This window comes from Theobroma cacao, chromosome 2, assembly GCF_000208745.1.
Source record: "Theobroma cacao cultivar B97-61/B2 chromosome 2, Criollo_cocoa_genome_V2, whole genome shotgun sequence".
In the NCBI taxonomy this organism is placed as follows: domain Eukaryota; kingdom Viridiplantae; phylum Streptophyta; class Magnoliopsida; order Malvales; family Malvaceae; genus Theobroma; species Theobroma cacao.
The window spans coordinates 4,703,519-4,720,117 of NC_030851.1; the positions used below are offsets into that span (position 1 = coordinate 4,703,519).

At 36.1% G+C, this 16,599-nt stretch overlaps 4 protein-coding genes across 6 annotated transcripts in view; 3 read left to right on the top strand and 1 right to left on the bottom strand.

The window, feature by feature from the left end:
- LOC18607877 (phragmoplast orienting kinesin 2) overlaps positions 1-2,113 on the top strand; it is a 14,530-nt gene extending 12,417 nt beyond the window's left edge. For both annotated transcript variants that reach the window (XM_007042275.2, XM_018116299.1), the window contains 8 exons: positions 63-137; positions 216-274; positions 564-675; positions 806-916; positions 1,072-1,242; positions 1,320-1,385; positions 1,458-1,577; positions 1,747-2,113. In XM_007042275.2, the coding sequence (XP_007042337.2) occupies positions 63-137; positions 216-274; positions 564-675; positions 806-916; positions 1,072-1,242; positions 1,320-1,385; positions 1,458-1,577; positions 1,747-1,884 (852 nt within the window). In that variant the 3' untranslated portion in view covers positions 1,885-2,113. The remainder of the gene's footprint in view (positions 1-62; positions 138-215; positions 275-563; positions 676-805; positions 917-1,071; positions 1,243-1,319; positions 1,386-1,457; positions 1,578-1,746) is intronic.
- Positions 2,459-6,342, top strand: LOC18607878 (probable N-acetyl-gamma-glutamyl-phosphate reductase, chloroplastic). The gene is made up of 15 exons (XM_007042279.2): positions 2,459-2,578; positions 2,669-2,736; positions 2,887-3,048; positions 3,183-3,290; positions 3,478-3,564; positions 3,660-3,710; positions 3,797-3,868; positions 4,211-4,330; positions 4,571-4,631; positions 4,737-4,817; positions 5,057-5,136; positions 5,243-5,332; positions 5,539-5,667; positions 5,759-5,893; positions 6,015-6,342. The coding sequence occupies exons 2-14, from the start codon at positions 2,683-2,685 to the stop codon at positions 5,864-5,866; spliced, it is 1,203 nt and encodes a 400-aa protein (XP_007042341.2). The 5' UTR covers positions 2,459-2,578; positions 2,669-2,682; the 3' UTR covers positions 5,867-5,893; positions 6,015-6,342.
- LOC18607879 lies at positions 6,655-9,865 on the top strand. Of its 2 annotated transcripts, none has more exons than XM_018115864.1 (4): positions 6,655-6,983; positions 8,024-8,455; positions 8,716-8,962; positions 9,291-9,865. In XM_018115864.1, exons 1-3 carry the CDS (start codon positions 6,873-6,875, stop codon positions 8,944-8,946), a joined length of 774 nt encoding a protein of 257 aa, XP_017971353.1. In that variant the 5' UTR covers positions 6,655-6,872; the 3' UTR covers positions 8,947-8,962; positions 9,291-9,865. The 2 variants fall into 2 exon arrangements, with proteins under 2 accessions (XP_017971353.1, XP_007042342.1); XM_007042280.2 differs by having other exon boundaries at positions 6,661-6,983; positions 8,027-8,455.
- On the bottom strand, positions 10,344-14,709 carry LOC18607880 (serine/threonine-protein kinase SRK2E). Its single transcript, XM_007042282.2, has 10 exons — positions 14,284-14,709; positions 13,994-14,183; positions 13,376-13,450; positions 13,194-13,295; positions 13,030-13,083; positions 12,847-12,939; positions 12,511-12,603; positions 11,388-11,492; positions 11,211-11,309; positions 10,344-10,980 (listed from the first exon to the last, which is right to left on the bottom strand). The coding sequence occupies exons 1-10, from the start codon at positions 14,289-14,291 to the stop codon at positions 10,687-10,689; spliced, it is 1,113 nt and encodes a 370-aa protein (XP_007042344.1). The 5' UTR covers positions 14,292-14,709; the 3' UTR covers positions 10,344-10,686.

Consider the following 16,599-nt stretch of genomic DNA (forward strand, 5'->3'; position numbering starts at 1 on the left):
CGTACATACATACAGTTACGGTTGGATTTGTCTATCTTATGATTCTCTTCTTTTGAATGTAGTCACTGTTGGATAATCAGCAAGTGCAGAAAATAGCAGAGAAGGCTAGACTTAATAGTTTAGAATCTCAAGTGAAGGTATGGTTAGCTTGGATATATTGAATTTATATTGCCTGTTATGTGTTCTGATTTATTTGAATTATGTAATATGTACAGGAGCATGAGGTTGTCAAGCTTAAGCAGCAACTCAATGAATTTGTTGAGGAGAGGCGAGGGTGAGATTAGCAGCTTCTAAGCTAAAGCTCTTTTTGGTTATTTTTTATGTTACTCGGACTTGGGGGTAAGTGTTGGATACGGGTATGTGTCCGACACGGGTACCTTCAAATTTTTTTTAAGTTTTTCCATATATTTGGAGGGTCGGATCTCCATAGCCATATCCATAGGTTATATGTCAGACATGGGTATTTCAAGGAAAACGAAGAGTCGGAGCAACAAAGGTTTTTTTCAGTTATCTATTTCATATTTTAACTATGCTCATTTTTGCTGCACATTTTCTGTTGACAGGTGGCTTGAGGAAATCGATAGAAAACAGGCTGAGGTGGTAGCTGCCCAAATAGCATTGGAGAAGCTTCGTCAGAGAGACCAATTGCTCAAAACTGAAAATGAAATGCTTAAGGTTAAAGTCTTAAAACCGATCTATTTAATCAAGTAGTAGATTTAGTTGGTGCTTGTATAGGGTTTGTGACTGATTTTTTTCAACTGCTTGAACCTTGGCTTTTGGACCTAACTCCCTACCGTATATGTAGACGGAGAATGTAAATTACAAGAAGAAAGTAATGGAACTTGAAGGAGAAGTAAAGAAGCTGTCTGGCCAGCAAAACCTCCAACAGCGAATTCATCATCATGCCAAAATTAAGGCAAGATTTTACATTTTCTTTTTGCTACTAAATTTGGGTGATGTTGATTATTGAACTTGGTCTTAAGTTTAAAGACTTCCTCTCCAAATCAATGCCAAGTTGCCAACTCTGATCTGTCTTTCTTTTTTTCTTTTCTTCCTTGAATGATGCAATAGGAGGAAAACAACATGCTAAAAATTCAAAATGAAGACCTCGGTGCCAAACTGCGGCGGACAGAAGTTGTCCTTTCACGTGTCAGGGAAGAGCTTGCTCATTACCGTGCTTCTATTGGGAAAAATCCTCACATTAATTTTGACGAGGAGCAACGTTTGAATAATAAACTAAGGGTAACAGTCCACAGAGCTATTTCTTCGTAGGCTTCAACACATTTGCACAAGTATAACCGTCTATAAATCTGTTACAGGAATCTGATGATGACCGGGTGCAGTTAGCACAGAAGTTATTGGGATTGTGTACAAGTGTTTTAAAGGTACGTGAACAGTGATTGACCTCTTAGGTTTCTCAGGAATTTTACTGGTCTCATTTGAACCCAAACTTTCAGGCTGCTGGTATAACAAAACCTGTTACTGACATCTGCCCTGCGGCCGCTGAAGAGGCACTTGAGCACCTCAAAAACAAAGTCATCTCACTTGAACAAGAATTGCAAAGTTTGACCCTCAAGGTATATAACTCCGACACACAAGACACATGATTTTCCTGGGTCCCGTTTGTATGCTAAATTCTAAGTGTGTAATTACATATACATATACATACACATTTTTCTCAGCTTTTCTGTTACACTAGCAATCTTTTGAAGAAATAAACTGACAAACCAACAAACTCTTTTGCAGAATAGAATTACCAGTGAAAGAAACAGATTGTCAGAACTAATGCCCCAGACTTCACCAGTAAGCTCAAGTACAGATGAAAACTGTCATACTCCGAGAAGGGTACCCCAAGCTCCATTTCTTTCTACATTAGATCGATAGGAGGATGCAATAGTAAGCATTTTGCTAACAAATCCAGGCTCATTGAGATGTACATTAATTTTTTTTTTATACTTGTATAATATTCCTTGTAAATAATGTTTCTGCCGAAATGCAAGTCGGAAGCTGCAGCAAGTTGCGACCCAAACAGAAATCAAATTTAGCTTTCAATGTATATTGTATAATTTATTCGATGAAAAAACATTTTCCATTACTTTCCACTAATTTTTAATTGAACTCTACCTTTTTATTTATTATTATATATCTAATTAATTTTTTAAGTAAATATGGCAAGGTTTTAATTTCACCAATATCTAAGCACTGACGTATGTGAAAGACCCTTGATTCCTCAATTAGAACTAGCGCTGTTTAATTTAAAGATTGGTCAATTTCTGTGTTCGCGATGTCTCGAGAGCGTGAGTTGCGACTGGGAGTTGGCTGCTCGAATCAAGTCCGTTGGACTCCGCACGTGCTCTCTTTTAGTTTCCCCACGTCACGAGGTTGCACGGAGTTTTCCATGGACCCTCGACATACAGTTACGAACAAGACAAGACAAAACAAAACCCTTTTGCATCTAGGGTTTTGGGAATTTATTTTGGTTCTCTAATAATTCAAGCATCATCTTTTTCACTTGGAACAATTTGAGACCAACTTTTTATTTATTCTTTCCAAACAAACCCAGATTTTACAATCGGCAGTAAGTGTGCAATCTCCTATATAATCCAAACATGATCACATTTTGTCTATTAAAGCTTAACTTTTTCATTTTTTGAATTTGGTGGTGCAGAATTTGATTACAAAATGAGCACTGCAACTTTCAGTTCAATTTGTTGCAATCAAGGATATTTATGGAAGGTTTGTTTTCAAACGAAAGCTCATTGTTTGGTTCCCCAGGAAATGCTAGAAAAGAAACAAAATCAAAGTTCTTAGTTTCAAGATACTTGAATTTTTGGTGTTAATTTATCTTTTTTCCCAAAACCTAACTTTGGGTGTTCAAAACTTTAGGAGGAAGGAAAGATTTCAAAACTGAAGAATCGAAATGAAAAAGTGAGGCTCAATGTAGGCGGAGCCTCAGCCTTAACTACAAAATGTATGCAATCTTCACAACAGAACAAAAAGGAAGTTCGCATTGGTCTTCTGGGTGCTAGTGGTTATACTGGAGCTGAGGTTTGAAATTTCTTATATTTACACTATATCTTTAGCTTTGAGGTTTTTGTTATGTGCTATTTATCTCTATGTTAATTGCTAACTGGTAGCATAAAAATTGATTCTATTTTATGTATTTGTTTATTTTCTCACAGATTGTTCGGCTCTTAGCAAACCATCCATACTTTGGCATTACGCTGATGACTGCTGATAGAAAAGCAGGCCAATCAATGGGCTCAGTGTTTCCGCATTTGATAACACAAGTAAGCAAGAACTCTTCCTATGTTCCGACAATGAACTTTAATTTTGGGGCTAGAGTGAATTTTGTCATCGCAATATATTGAATTGTAAATTTTAAAAGTAGTGGCTATGCCTACTCTCTAAGGCTGGTCAAGTATGTCATTGTTGTGTCTCTTTTGGATGGTGATTGAGTCCATTTGTTTTTTGCAGAATCTGCCAACTATGGTTTCGGTTAAGGATGCAGACTTCTCTAACGTGGATGCTGTGTTCTGTTGTTTGCCTCATGGAACTACACAGGTGCTCTGTACCTTCATAACCTGACAAACCTTATCTTCCTTACTTCAAAATAGTCTTCTTATCATAGTGAATTTTGTTAATTTAAATATTTTCAGGAAATCATCAAAGGCCTCCCCCGCCATTTGAAGATTGTTGATCTTTCTGCGGTATTGTTTTTTATTCTTTTAAAGATCTGTTTGCATGCCTGGTGTATGGTTGTCTGCTCATGTAATGTGTTATGCAATAATTTCAGGACTTTCGGCTGAGAGATATTGATGAATATGAGGAATGGTATGGTCAGCCCCATAGTGCACCAGAATTGCAGGTTTTCTTTTATTTAATAAAATACAGATAATTCTTTAATTTTTACTGCTGCAAAGGTTGTTGTACCTACTCATATATGACTTCAAGTTCCAGTGGGAAGATTTCTGTTTAGCACCTCAGATTTCCTATACTTCACTGGACCTTGTTGTTGAGAATGAGCTCTGGTTATATTTTATTCTGCCAACCTATCTTGTAACTGATTAATTTTTCTATCCTTTACCCAGTTGTTTTTTGAGAAAGGGTGTCATATGCGATTGTTTTTGACATTTCCATTGAGAGTTTTTGTTTTGCTTTTCTCGATATTACTTTTTATGTTAACTGGTTAGTTTTCACCTTAATCCAGAAAGAAGCTGTGTATGGCTTGACAGAGATTTTAAGGGAGGAAGTGAAAAGTGCACGTCTAGTTGCTAATCCTGGTTGTTATCCAACATCTATTCAGCTTCCACTTGTTCCCTTGATAAAGGTTGTGTCCATTTTCTTGTGTTTTAAGTTGTTTTATGTCACATGTTTATTCACTTGAGTAGCTGATGTTTAAATTTTTGTTGATATAGATGCTTTATGGATGATGCATGTAATATGTGTACCCATTTTGATAATCTTTTTTGCTTGATTGCTGTACCACTGATGCTATGCCCATGTGAATTTATTATTAGTTAATAATATTAGACATCCAATATTTTACTGATTTGCCTTTAACTTGCAGGCTAAACTCATTAAACACAGAAATATCATTATTGATTCAAAATCTGGTGTGAGTGGAGCAGGTTGGTTTTCTCCTTCTTTTATATCTTCATACACATTTTTAACAACAGTTTCTGTATGTTGCTGCATTTCTTTGTAGCAATTCTGATCTAGATTACCTTTTGCAGGACGTGGAGCCAAGGAAGCAAATTTATACTCTGAAATAGCTGAAGGAATATATTCTTACGGTGTTACAAGACATCGCCATGGTGAGTATGTGGAATCCTATGCATCTTGATTTTGGGGTCTACTTAGTTGTCTTCATCTCGTAATTAAGGTAGATGGACCCTGACCTGTTTAAATTTGTTATATTCTTTTTGCCTAATTTGGAAATGATAATGGTACTTCATCTATTGATGGAACTATGCTAGGTGGAATATCTGGTTTTAATGCAACTCTGGAGGCCTAAGTTATTACAGTGTTAATATTTGTTCTGTTTTCTTTGCAGCCCCAGAAATTGAACAGGGACTATCTGATGCTGCACATTCAAAAATAACTGTTAGTTTCACACCACACCTAATGCCAATGGTAAGATTTGTAATAAGCTGAGTTTTAGTATTAATAGCTTTCTATTCTCTTTCCTTTCAAAGGAATTAAGAACATGTGACTCTCTTTTCCTTGATTGTCATATCAGACCCGTGGAATGCAATCAACAATATATGTGGAAATGTCTCAAGGAGTGACAATTGAGGATTTATATGAGCAATTAAGAAAATATTATGAGGTACATCTTATCTAACATAATTGGTTTTATACTTTGTTTTATTTGTCAGGTATATCTTATTTTATTGTAGGGTTCTAAATGGTTACAGGTTGCATGTGGGCTTGTGCTTGCTATACCTGCTAGTCTATATGACTCTTGTTTGTTCATCTCAGTGGTGTTTGGGTCTTAAATACTAATTTTACTTTATTTTTTTCTCTTTTTGGCAGGAAGAAGAATTTGTAAAATTGTTAGACAAGGGAGTTGTTCCTCATACTCATAATGTTCGAGGTTCTAACTATTGTTTTATGAATGTCTTTCCTGATCGAATCCCTGGAAGGGCAATAATCATATCAGTTGTATGTATTAACCTTCAGCATATGCACATCCTATGCAAAATATTATAGTGTCCTCTCATTGTTTTCTGAGCTCTTAAAACCTGTTCTGCAGATTGATAATCTTGTGAAGGGAGCTTCTGGTCAAGCACTTCAAAATCTTAACATAATGCTAGGTTATCCAGAAAATACAGGGCTTCTCTACCAGCCCTTGTTTCCGTGACATATTCTTCCTTTTTTCCCTTCTGAAGTAAGTTTATTACTTCACTTTCTGTTTCTATTGTGGTCATATTCAAGTAATAAACATGCAAAATTTGGCACCAGCTTTCGAGTTCTTTAGCTTAAATGCCTGATTTAATTGGTTCTTGCAGGTGGCCGTGAAGTGGAATAGTGAAATTGAAAAGGCTTCCATCCTGTTTTGAAGGTCTCCAGAATCCTGAGCAAGTAGAATAAAAGAGTCTTTGGTTGAAGATGCAGTCCAAGTTTTGTTGGGAAATCAGTAGATAGTTGCTAAAATGGGCTAAATTCCTCTGTTGTACCATAGAAAATAAGATGATTTTGTATCTATGGAAGGCCCAAATTTCCATCTTTGATTTCTCCAATAAATCAATAATTGTGTTGCAGTAAAAAAAAAATGAAAGCCTGATTTGCCAAAAGCCTTGGTATGAATTAGCATTGGCTTTTGATAATCTGATTCTAGTGTTCTCTTTGGAAAATAATTAGCTTTGATTTCCTTGCAATTATACCTAACTCCATTTTCAACCCTCTGGACATTGCCAAAGCAAACAATACTAATTAGAGAGATAATAAGGCCACCTGAACAGATTGAAAAATAAGTATCATTGATGAGTAGCCCAATTGTTCTTTCCTCCATTTGGACATTGATCTTTTTCATGTCGGTTTTTGTGAATATTCCGTAATTGCCACTGTTTATCCGTAGACATCAAAATCTAACCCGATCCGAGGCAAGATTCACGGTTGCGTAAAATAGCCGTGGCACTAGCAGATCCTGGCTCCACCCCTTAAACCCTTCATCAACAGAAACGCTTCTCCGCTCTAAGCTCTAAGAAAAGGAAAGAGTTCCAACTATCAAAAGTTTCGATCTTATCCCTCCCAGACCCAGTCTTCCACGACAATTTCAACAATGTCGTTTTGGTGCAATTCATGAAAAACCCATTTTCAAGGCGTTTAGCATAAATCTCTGAAAAGGGTCTTTGAGATTATCGAATATGGCAACAACCAATCCATGTTCCTCTCACTTGTTATCTGCTTCTACCCATTTCCATGGCTTCCCTAAAATGTCTCTTAAAATTCATTCTCCTTTTCTTCATAAGCTCAAGGTAAAGCTTTTCTCTTGCTCCTTTTTCTCCTGTATACGTTGGGTAGACAACGCTTTTCATTTTGAATTTGGGGTTTGCGTTTTGTTTTTAATTGGATTTATTATTTGTGGGTTTATGCTCTTTATGTTTCTACATTACAAATGTTTGGCTAATGAAAAAATAGATTTTGGAAATGGGTCTTGAATTGCCTAATTATAAAGCCGTAATCTTAGTTGTAATATGCGATGCAGCTTCATTTATTTTTGGGGATGAGGTGTCTAATTGTATTCAATGTTCTATGGTAGCTTCACGTTCATTCATTCCATTAGCCTTCTTTAATCCCTTGTTACTTTGTATTCTGTTAGTCTTAATCCTGACGAAACGGGCTCCTTTAATACTGCTTTTTGTTATTCCTCTTATATTAAGCTTTGGCCGCTTAAGGTGGCGCCCCATGCCTTCATCTGACTATGTTCATAGGAGAGAGAAGAAGGTTCCAGGATTTTATAATAGGTTGTTATTAGATAGGTGGTTGTGGGATTCTTAGTAAGTCGGAAGCAGCATAAAAATGATATGTGTACTGCACATGTTTTGTTCTGCTCAAATAAGAGAAGTATTTCAGTTCTTAAATTAGTTTCGACAATCACTTTAGGGACTTATTTGTGGCATTGTTAAATCTTCTTTTGTCCTTTGAGGTATACCTCTTCTTAGTTGCCGGATATGAATTCCTTTTTGCTTGATTTTGTTTGGCGAATCTGCTTGTAAAGTTTCATTCTGTAATCTGTGTAATAAGAAGCAAGTACTATGTTCTTCTTTAAAAGTATAATTGTTCATTTGAATGTGTGCAAAATTCATGCATCCTCTCTTTTATGAACGGGATTATCTGCAACAATATTCTCCATTTAGCTGGAAGTGATCTTTATTTATCTATTTTTGATCCAAGGGAATAAGACAGTGATGTTTGGTCTTCAAGGTCAATGGGTTGCTTATTATTGTGTTTTCGCCTATTTTTTCTTATCTTCTAGAGATTATTATTTATTTTTTTGTTGTGCTTTTATTTTTAGCAGGATTCATCTCAGTATCTTGAAGCACACAGATGTAGTTTGACTATGAAACAAAATCAAGTCATTTGGAGTACTAAAACAAGTATCTGTTCTGCAATAAATATGGCAACAGGTCAATCAGGTGATCCTGAAAAAATAAATTTTGACCATGTAATAGAAAAGGCAAGAAGATTGTGGGACAGTTCTCCTCTGCCGGTGAAGAGATTCCCCTGGAACAGAGTTTTGGAGAACTTTGTTCAACTCATACTTGATCTTATATTGGCAGTTGTCAAATATTTAAGTGTACCTTTACTGGCAGTGTCCTCCCTTAGTGAGATGTCCTACTGTGCACATGAAAAGAAGTTGACAATTATCCCTGTTCCCCTACTCATTGGCTTTGTACTCATGGGGGTTTTGAAAGAAACTGCATTGGAACTTTCTCCTCTTCTCAAGGTAAGTATTTTTGTCACTAATGAATAAAAGATGTTGGGAATCTACATCATAATATGCTTGGTGTTTCTGGTAAATTTGAGTTATGGCAGATGTTCCTCACAGCATCCCCCCATTGTGCTCCCCATAGAATTCAGCACATAGAGAAATAAATGTCTGGACAAGTTTGTTGTTGTAACATTTGAATAGAATTTATTGAAGTATAGATATTATCCAAAATGTCAGCACATAACAATTTGTTGATCATTTGACTTGATTTTCAGGATGCAGAAGTTCCCTGGCACCTAATAGCAATTGTAATAATCTTTACATTGATCAAATTGCCAGGCCCATATTACCCCTATTGGGGGCGTATTTTCATTCCACACTTTGCAAATGGGGCACTATTGAGGACCCTATGGTTTATGTTTTTGTGGCATAGAAGACCCAAAAATATATCAGGAGCTGTGCTGCCGAATAGTTTGGTAAATGCAAGTGAGTCTGAAACTGAATAGGCTGTAATCTGAACAGGTAAAAGTGCTTGGACCTGATATCCATGTCTGTCACTTAGAAAATGAATGGTAGTTTGTGCAGTTGACTTTTGGTTTTAATCTTATCACATGATAGCCAGGTGTAGGGATAATCGAATTTGTCCCTCTGAAAACAACCGATAAATGTCAGATATGTTTTTAATTAATCATTTACTGAAGTCTAATTGTGAAGTTGGTTATTTGCATTTCTACCAACATTTTTTTTTTATTTTCTGTAACTATGTAGTAATCAAGATTCACTTTCAAAATTACCAAGGTCATATATTCACTTCTTGATGGCATTGCTAATGTCTCCCATTTTATAACAGGTGGCATTCTGAGTCTGAGAAAAAACTGGCGAGAGCAGGCTGTTTAGGAGAATTTTATCAAAATTGGAGAAGGCTCCGGCTGGGAGATCAGACAAGCTGGTGCTTAGGATGTTTGGCTTGAAACTTTGAACACCAATGCCATTTTTGTATTTTCCTTGATTCAACCTTGAGTTTTTGAGAGAGACTGGAAAACTAGCACGCCCTATGATCTTGTGGCCAGGACAGAATATCACGAGGATATGGTCCTAGCTATGGTTAAAAGCTTGTATGCATTGATAGTTTCGACAAGTGTTTCATACATCAATTACCGTTTTAGTCTTTGTGGGAAACTAGGCCATATATGGAAAATAGATATGTTACTTTGTCTCTTGGACAAGAAAGGAAGCTCATGCTCAAACATACATACCAAATTAAGGTCAGTTGTTAAAGCCCATTCTTCGGAGGAAAACTCTAAGCCTACCCATATCCTTGCGTCACTGAAGATGTATTTGTCCAGGGTGTGTAACATAAACCTAGATTCTGCCTTTTCAGAAAGAAAAAGAGAAAGAAAAAAAACCTCTCTGCTGTTTATTGCATTCGGATTTCATTTGAAAACATCCCTGATCAACGAATCATTCTGCAACTTATAATGCATTGAGGAAGAAGGTTCCTTGAGGGGGACAAGTTTTTGAGTAGGTGCTTTGCCAAACATCTGTTGGTTGAATTAGCAGAGTTGCTGTCTTTTTTTTTTTTTTTTGAAAAGGAGAATATTTGGATCCCTTTTATAAATATTCAATGATGATATGGCTAGTGATAACGACAGAAAATTTGACATTTGATCCTTCTGGTGCTGCGCAAAATACATGCCAGGTGAGATTCCATTGGCCAGAACCTAATAAAACAGGAAATAAGTGCATACTCATTGCCCATTGCAGCTTAATTTTATTCCATTAAACACAGTCAAATTGACCCTGATTCGGATGGCCATGTTCATCCACTTATAAATCTATTAATTACTATCCAATTTTAAATTAAACAAGGCTAGTTGTAGTTTATGTTAGAGCAAGAGGACCATTTCATGAACTGTAAGCTGTGCCTGTGAGTCATAAACTTTCTAGAAATGGAGACAGAGTCACCAGTACAATTAAAGACAACGTTAACACTTCATTACAGGTGTTACAAGACTACAGAAACAGTACATAATGCCACTTCAAAGTGGCAGGGCATTTAGTGATACAGAGAACACAAGCACACAGCAGGATTCTCGCTTGACGGAGAAATCCGTACCTATACTGTCTCCCACTTTCAAGAAAATGATACCCCCTTTGTCCTTTCCCACCCAAAGTTCCAATTTCCAAGGTTAAACTTCAATGAGCATTGGATGACCACCCTTCTCAGCACACGGGCACTATCAGAATCATATTGCATATATTATCTCTCCACTACTATCAATGTCAAGTTCAGGATCACTGTCCAGGTCCTCTTCCATTTCATCATCAATGTCCAGGCTACCAGTCAAATAATGATTCAGACTATTTGTATTAGCTGCAGGAATAGTGGCCTCAGAGATGATCTGCATAATATCATCAACACTTTGCATAGGTTGATCAGGTTCTTCAAACTGGCTGTTCATTGCATTCTCATCCATGAGATCTGCTGGTAGGTTCTTTAAAAACCACTCATGATTCCTAATTTCAGGAATGGATATCCTCTGTTGCAATAAAGATCAATCAGAAGTATAGACTTAGAATTTATGAATTAAGAACCATGGGAAGAGGAACTTATAACTTGTATGGTTATTAGGAATTATTTTACATCATTACTCGAGAAATAAAACATAAACCATCAATAGATAGTGTTTGTGATTTGTGAGCATAGTAGCACTGACCCTGAAATGTCAGAGGCATGAATATAAACTCAGGTCACAAACAGAGGACTAACCTTCGCTGGGTCAGCCACAAAAATCCTTGAGATTAGATGACGACACTCAGGAGATATATGGACATAGTCAGGGATTGAGTACTGGACATTTAAAATTCGCTGCAAGAACCATCGATTTATTAGTCAAGATTTTAAAAAAGTTTCCACTTTCAATTATTGAAAGAGAAATGAATTTACATGTATTGTTTTGTGGAAGTTCTTAGGATCCTCAGGGTCTTCAAAAGGATATGCTCCAACCAACATAACATATAAGGTTACCCCACAAGACCAGACATCCGCAACCTGACATATTTAATTGGAAAAAGATAAATTTAGCATGTATATTTCTTACTAAGAGAAACATGAGTTTGCATGTGCTTAGGGTGAATGTAATATAATTGCCCTCATACTACTGCAATACCATAATACTCTATTGAAGTATTTTGATTGGGAAGTGAACCATAAAACATTAAGCACAGCAACAATTGAACAATATACCCATCATGCAGATTTTACAAAATAATTTATTTAGCTATAAGATTCAATCGCTAGAACTCAAGCCTCAGCAAGTAGTTGAAAATGTCATTCCTGCCAGATCACATTTCTAATCTGCCTCACATGTCCTACTCCATCCATTAAGCGCGTCCACATAACAGAAACTATGAATGAGTCAAACTTCAAAAGTATTCTACATCTTCCTTTAGGGTCGACTGAACTAAACTAAGACTGGTATTCTTAACCTCTGAGAACTGGTAGGATGAATACAGATTGTCTTCTCACTAGTATCTATTCTTAACCTGTCAGAACTGGTCACTTTATGCAACATGTAGCCTCTAGTGGAACAGGAACAATGCACAGAAGCATTAGATTTATCACACATGTACTGAAATCAAAGGGAGGAAACACACAGGCCAAAGTGTTCTTAAATGGTGCCTGGCAGATTACATTGCCTAATCCCTTAGATTTTGCACCGTTCATCTTCAACCAAATTATAGTAAGGTATGATGTTAGCTAGTTATCACTCTTAATTAATATGCAGAGAAGTTTAAAACACAAAGCCAATAAAACAATGTAGCACCAGAGTGATTCAGGTAAGACAGGAGAATAAAGCAATTAATAACTGACAGCAGAAGAGGCGATTAATGTTGCTATCAAAGGTTTAATACAGGAAAAAAGGTTTACATGCTGAGACTAGAATAGTTCTTTGAAACAATAAAGCAGAAGCCTGTTAGTTGAGAACACAACATTCTTTGTTGGACAGAACTTGCACCTGACAAATATATGAAAGTTTTTAATCCAGACAAATAAGAGGCAATATTACCTTTCCATCGTATTCTTTCTTTAGTAACACTTCAGGAGCTATATAAGCTGGAGTTCCAACTGTCGATTTAGGTTGTGAATGCAGTACTGAAGACTGGTAAAACTATACAATGTCAACATAAATGTATACGGACAATCAAAGACAATGAAATGAGAAAAGGGGAGGGGAAAAGAGAAAAAGGAAAGAAACAGGGGACCCCTCACCAAAAGGAAGGAGTTGAATGTGTTGCAAACACCTTTTAATGCACTGATCAAACAATATTTTGCTTCAAAATTGAACATTAAAAATTTAAATTCCACATTGGCACATGCAAATGCTAAAAGGCAGATCAGGTACCTTGGAATACCCGAAGTCACAAATCTTCAAACGAGGAGCTGGACTCCCATCCAGTAATGTGTTCTCCAATTTCAAGTCCCGATGGCATACTTGCTTTAGAGAGGAATTCAGCAAAAGGGATCTAGCTGAGTCAACTTGTATTCTCTTTCACAAAAGTAACAGCACAAAACTAAAGTTACTCACCATTGCATGACAATAACTAACTCCTGATATAAGCTGTTGAAAGAAAAAGCGTGCCTGCAAAACATACCAGTTTACATAAAAGAAAATTCCGGAGCACTAATGGAAAAAAAAAAAAGAGAGAGAGAGAGAGAGAAGGGGGTGTTTGGAATCTGTTGAATAAGAACCTCATCCTCACTGAACCGGCCTGCATTACATATCCGCTCAAATAGCTCTCCTCCAGATGCATATTCCATCACAATAGCCAGATGGGTTGGTGTTAATATGACCTATGTCAAATAACAGATCACAAGTTAAATCTTTCTCAAGGATGACACGAGATATAATAAACCTTAATGATGGAATAGACCTCTTTGAATCTGACAATATTTGGATGCCTTAGTGACCTGTGGTTGATAATTTCCCTTTGTACATTTTCATCTATCTGTTGCACACAACACAGAAAGAGGAAAAAGAAACACAAAATCAAACTGAGAAATTCTTCATAGACGCATTTTGCAAGTGCAAAATTTCACATCAACATCAACTATAGCATATCGAGTTCCAAACATTCCGTCTCAAATGATTTTCTAAATTCAATACCCTTTATGTAAGAAATCTAAAATAGAAAATAAACATCAACAAATTGCATTTGCAGCTGCCAAATTAAACTTCATCAAACAGTAACTTAAAGACCCACAGGGGCCATTACTTCCCATTCACTAATACAGGAAAGCATGTTACACACAGAATAAACACAAATAAGAAATTGAAAGAAGTTGATCATCTAAACTAGCAATTAACTAAAAAAATTCCAACTCCAAAAAGCTACATGCAACAAAGCACATAATTCTTCACCAAATTTAAATCCATTCAAGCTGAGCCACCAAAAAGAAAACCATTAATTCCCAAACATGGAAAACCCAGAAAAAATCACTAAAAAGTTCAGAAACTTTTGGTGTTCAAAGTAATAATAAAAGACACTAACCTTCTCACCTCTCTCGATGTACTTAACAGCAACAAGCTCCTCAGTCTGCTTATCTCTCATCAACCTAGCCACCCCGAAATTCCCTGAACCGATATCTCTAACCAGTTCATAACGATCGCTGTCATGCATGATTGGCATGTCCATCCCAGGTCCTACTGTTATTGCTGATCGATCCATTTCTCTCTTTTCTCTTTGACTCGACCAAAGCTTAAACCTTTAAAAAGAGAAACCCCAGACCAAAAAAAAAAAAAGAAAAAGAAAAAGAAAAGGGCCAAACAAAAAGCACTCACATTATCATAGCACGGTTTCAGAGAAACCCAGTTTGAGATCGAGTAAGGCGGTGATGGTGGTGGGGTGACGTGGCAGTACAATAACCGTTTGATGTGTTTTTTTTTTCTGTTTTGGTTGGTGAAGAAATGGGTTTTTGCCCGTGAAATCTTTACCCACCTGAACTTCTTCTTTCTTTTCCTTTTTTGAATGATTTTCTGGAGATAGATTTAAGAAAGAAACCAAGAAGAGAGCTCGTGAACTTCTTCTTTCTTGAAGGATTTTATATGGCCTCTTTATTTCCTCCCCTCTTTTTCTAACCGCAGATTTTACTTTCCTTTCCTCTCTGTTTAAAAGAAAGTTTTTACTAACTTTTAATGGGTTCTCCTTAAAATTTTTTTTTTTTATGTTCTGTTCCTGTTTTATCCAAAACTGAGAGGAAGGGAGAGAAAGAGACATATTTTGGCTCCTTTAGAGTTTGGGAATTCCAGGGGAGAAGAATCGGCCGATGATTGGTCTATGAATCAGTGAAAAAGTGTGCTGAAATGACTGGATTGTCCATGGTGTTTTTCTCTGTTGTCTGTCTCGTCTGAAAGGTTGGTCCCGAAATGACTGATTTGGGGCTTTTACCTGGATAAGGTTTCTCAACTTACGAGGGCAACTCTTTGGAGTTATGTGAAACGGTTCAACACTTGATTTGCTGCCCAACATGACCAGTCACATACCACAAACTGCAAAATTTGAACTCATATATATATATATATACAGGTTATTACAACCTTCATTTAAGGTTATTTAATAATTTCATAGTGAAACAACTAGAAACCCTTTTAACTGATATCAGCCTGCAAAATCAAGTACAAAAATATTGGAGTATAAATGTGGTTACAAGAATTTTGGTAGTTGGGGTTTGCAAGCTGCTGTGTGTAGAGGGTTAAAGGTGGTGGCGGGCTAGCGGTCCGTCACCTTTTAGTAATTAATATTTGCTTCAAATAACATTATTGACTTGATTTATAATTTTATATAATTTTTTTTTTTAGTTTTCATGTAAAATTTTGAGTTCGCATCATATATAATCCATAAATATTGAATTTAATATATTTTTTTAATTTTTCTACGTTTAAGTTAGAAAGAGAGTTGAAGTTATTTTATCTTCTTTTTTTTTCATTTTGGAGAAAATTTGGGCTTCTTGTTTCGAGATCAAGGTAGCTAAATCATAACAAAAATACCTGGGAAACATGGATGCCAACCTTAACAATATGCTTGGAATATGGATGCATATCCATAACCAAAAAGTATTTCTTTTAGAGGCAAATCATCTGAAGTAATTAGCTCTTTAGATGCAAATAACTTGCTTTTCAAGGTTTATATAAATATATATATATATATATATATATATATATATATATATGTCTTGTCAACCAAGCAATGTCGTGAANCTAGTTATATAATATATATATATATATATATATATATATATATATATATGTCTTGTCAACCAAGCAATGTCGTGAAATCATGAAGCTAGCTCCGAGTTGAGCTGAATAGTAGTTAACAGATTATTTTCATGTTTAATCGAGCAGAAGAAGTTGCATGTTGATTACATATATGCAATAAGCATGAAAGAATCATTAAAAAGCAATTTGCTGATGTATATATTAAAGCTTAAAATATGAGTTCTAAAGGTGATCATGGGGGATTGTATGATCATTGAAACCATGAGGAATTTCCCAAATGAGGCCTGGAAAACCATGGGCGACCCTGGTTTCAGCATTGCTGTCTTCTGTCCTCCGTCCTAAATAAAAAAAGAGCGTGGCTAGAAAGATCACTTGAAGGTGACTTCAACAACATGAAGTCTTGCAGGAACATCAAGTTTTCTGTAAATATATATACATAAAAATGAAAAAACAATGGGACAACCAATTAAGTGATGGTATAGTGACAAAAACAATAAAAAGAAAAAGAAAAGGCAGATGAGATAGTTTTCCTTGTGATCATTTTATTAGAGTACTGTCTTTTTCATGCTCAGTTGAGTTGGTGCGATTACACTTCCAAGCACAGTGCCAACAAGGATGACACCCCAATTATTGGTGTTTCTGGAAAGCATTTCCCTAACAGAGAGGGAAACCCAGGCACTGATCCTTTGGTGGAAATGAAACCTTTGTGGTTCCCTTAACTAAACCTGTCAGACAAGAGCTATCAATATTATCCAGAGAAACTTTCCCCATTATGATCATCTAGAGAATTTGAACATGTGTCAACAACTTGATGGCTAACTGTGACAGATGAAAATTAAGTGACCTTGTCAATACCCTTCAGCCATCAGCCTTGAGCTGATC